Source organism: Protobothrops mucrosquamatus, unplaced genomic scaffold, assembly GCF_001527695.2.
Source record: "Protobothrops mucrosquamatus isolate PMUCROS unplaced genomic scaffold, P.Mucros_1.0 scaffold24510, whole genome shotgun sequence".
Taxonomy (NCBI): Eukaryota; Metazoa; Chordata; class Lepidosauria; order Squamata; family Viperidae; genus Protobothrops; species Protobothrops mucrosquamatus.
The window spans coordinates 1-2,029 of record NW_015410260.1 but is presented as its reverse complement, the minus strand read 5'-3'; the positions used below and the strand labels follow the sequence as shown (position 1 = coordinate 2,029).

The window sequence follows — 2,029 nt, the reverse complement described above, 5'->3', positions numbered from 1 at the left end:
TTTTTTTTGTTTTTTTTGGTCATCAAGTTTTTGACACCTTGCTAGGCGACTGGTGGTACTCGGATGTTGCCATATCCTAAAAGTGGTACAATGGGTGAAAAGGTTGAAAAGCCCTGCCTTAAGGAGGTGATTATGGCATTCCTCAGATTGTTGGATGCAACCCAGTTTGAAAGACCTTTGGTACACGGTGAGAGGATTCCCAGACAACTGGGAGGATTTCAACACATTGCCCAAACTGACCAATCTGGATGCCCTTTAGCCACTTTTGCAGGAGAAGGCTGCTCTAAGGACGGGGAGGAATCTGCAAAGCAGAACCACAGAAAGGAACATGATAGTTTGCTCACAGAGGAAGGAGAGTTGCTCCTTGTTGCTTTTCCAAGGAGCTCTGACTTAGAGCTTTGCTCAAACCTTTATCAAAGCAAGTATCCCTGTCAAAATAATAAAATTGTAGATTTGATTTAGCCCAAGATTTTGATTGATTGGTGGTAAATTGTGAAAGATTGATTTATTAGTAATTGTATGAAAATGTAAGAATGTGGCCATATTTTAAAAAGACTCAAAATTATTTGTAGTCTCTTTTGAGAAGAAAAAGTTTAAATATAGACCTGAAATTGTAAAGTGCATCAGTAAATAAGAAGCACTTATACTATTTTTTGCTCAGTTGTTTAGTTTAAAAAGTCCTAATTAGAAAATACCAAATTTCTATAGTTAATTTGGAAGTTTATGTTTTGCCCTTGTGTAGGTTTATCAATGCTAGAAGGCGAATTCTCCAGCCAATGTTGGATTCTAGCTGTTCTGAAACACCAAAAACAAAGAAGAAAACAGCCCAAAACCGACCAGTTCAGAGGTTCTGGCCAGACTCCATTGCATCAGGAGTAGCTCAGCATCAAACTAACGAACTTACTATGTCAGACGGTAAGCAGATGCTTTACTTCATTAAATAGCTTTAAAAAATGGCTTTATTTTTTACTTTGCTGATTGATGAGCCAATTTGTAAATATTTTATTCAATTTCTTTGTATGAAGCCTACTGAAAATAATGAATTAATATAGGTTTACTTTACTAAATACATTTTCATGGACTGCATAGAAAATAGAAATGATTACTATCTGCCAAACAGGAACTTTCTTCCCTTCCATGATCAGACAAGTATATTTATAGTGGTGCATTGAAGCTAAATATCCCTGTTCCGATATTTAATTCCGTATGTCACAGCTTTAATATATTAGCTTAACTACTGATGTCCAACTTAGTATGTAAATAATTGCCCCAGATGCTGCAAATCTTGTAATGCTAGTTTGAGGTAGTAATGCCTTAACACTTCCAAAATTCTGAATTCTTATTCAGTCCAAACTAGACTAAAACAAAATGAACACAATGTCATTAAAATGACTTACTGAAGAAAAGAATGGATTAGATAGTCCGTGTAATTGTAATTCATTTCCAATTGTTAAATTTGCAGCATTCAATCTAAAACTTTATTTTGGTTTATTTTAGAAAATAAGATGAAATGAATATTTCAGAATGAGTTGTGGGTTTTTTAAAAAAATATCTAATTGTTTTTTTCCAATTGGATCTCTACTTTTCTCCATTTTTAGGAGCTGTTGTAACAATTACAGCTCCCGTCAACATGAATGTGGACAGTCTCCAATCACTTTCATCTGATGGTACTACTTTGGCTGTTCAGCAAGTCATGATGGCAGGGCAAAGTGAGGATGAATCTGTAGACAGCACTGAAGATGATGGAACAGACCTCTCAACTACAAATATCAGTGGGCTGGTCTTGGATAACAGTGATTCTCTGCAATAGGAAGCAAGAGGAGCTGACCTAAAATATTAGGAAAGACAATGAACTGACTGACTTTTTATAGTTTGCACAGCAAACATTTTACACAAGTTTTATTTCTAATAAGTTTTATATGTAGATATAGAAGAGTGCACTTTTTTGTATTTCATAGTAAGCTTAAAGAGTGTCTTTGCAGGTGCAGCAACTTCTTTCAAATGTGTTGTTTTTTGCTTTTAATTTTGA

The 2,029-nt window shown here is 34.9% G+C and overlaps 1 protein-coding gene across 1 annotated transcript; it reads left to right on the top strand.

Annotated features, from left to right (window-relative positions):
* The first annotated feature begins 121 nt into the window (after positions 1 to 121).
* LOC107302055 (homeobox protein PKNOX1-like) lies at positions 122 to 2,017 on the top strand. Its single transcript, XM_015831180.1, has 2 exons — positions 122 to 915; positions 1,599 to 2,017. The coding sequence occupies exons 1-2, from the start codon at positions 777 to 779 to the stop codon at positions 1,808 to 1,810; spliced, it is 351 nt and encodes a 116-aa protein (XP_015686666.1). The 5' UTR covers positions 122 to 776; the 3' UTR covers positions 1,811 to 2,017.
* The last annotated feature ends 12 nt before the right edge of the window (positions 2,018 to 2,029 follow it).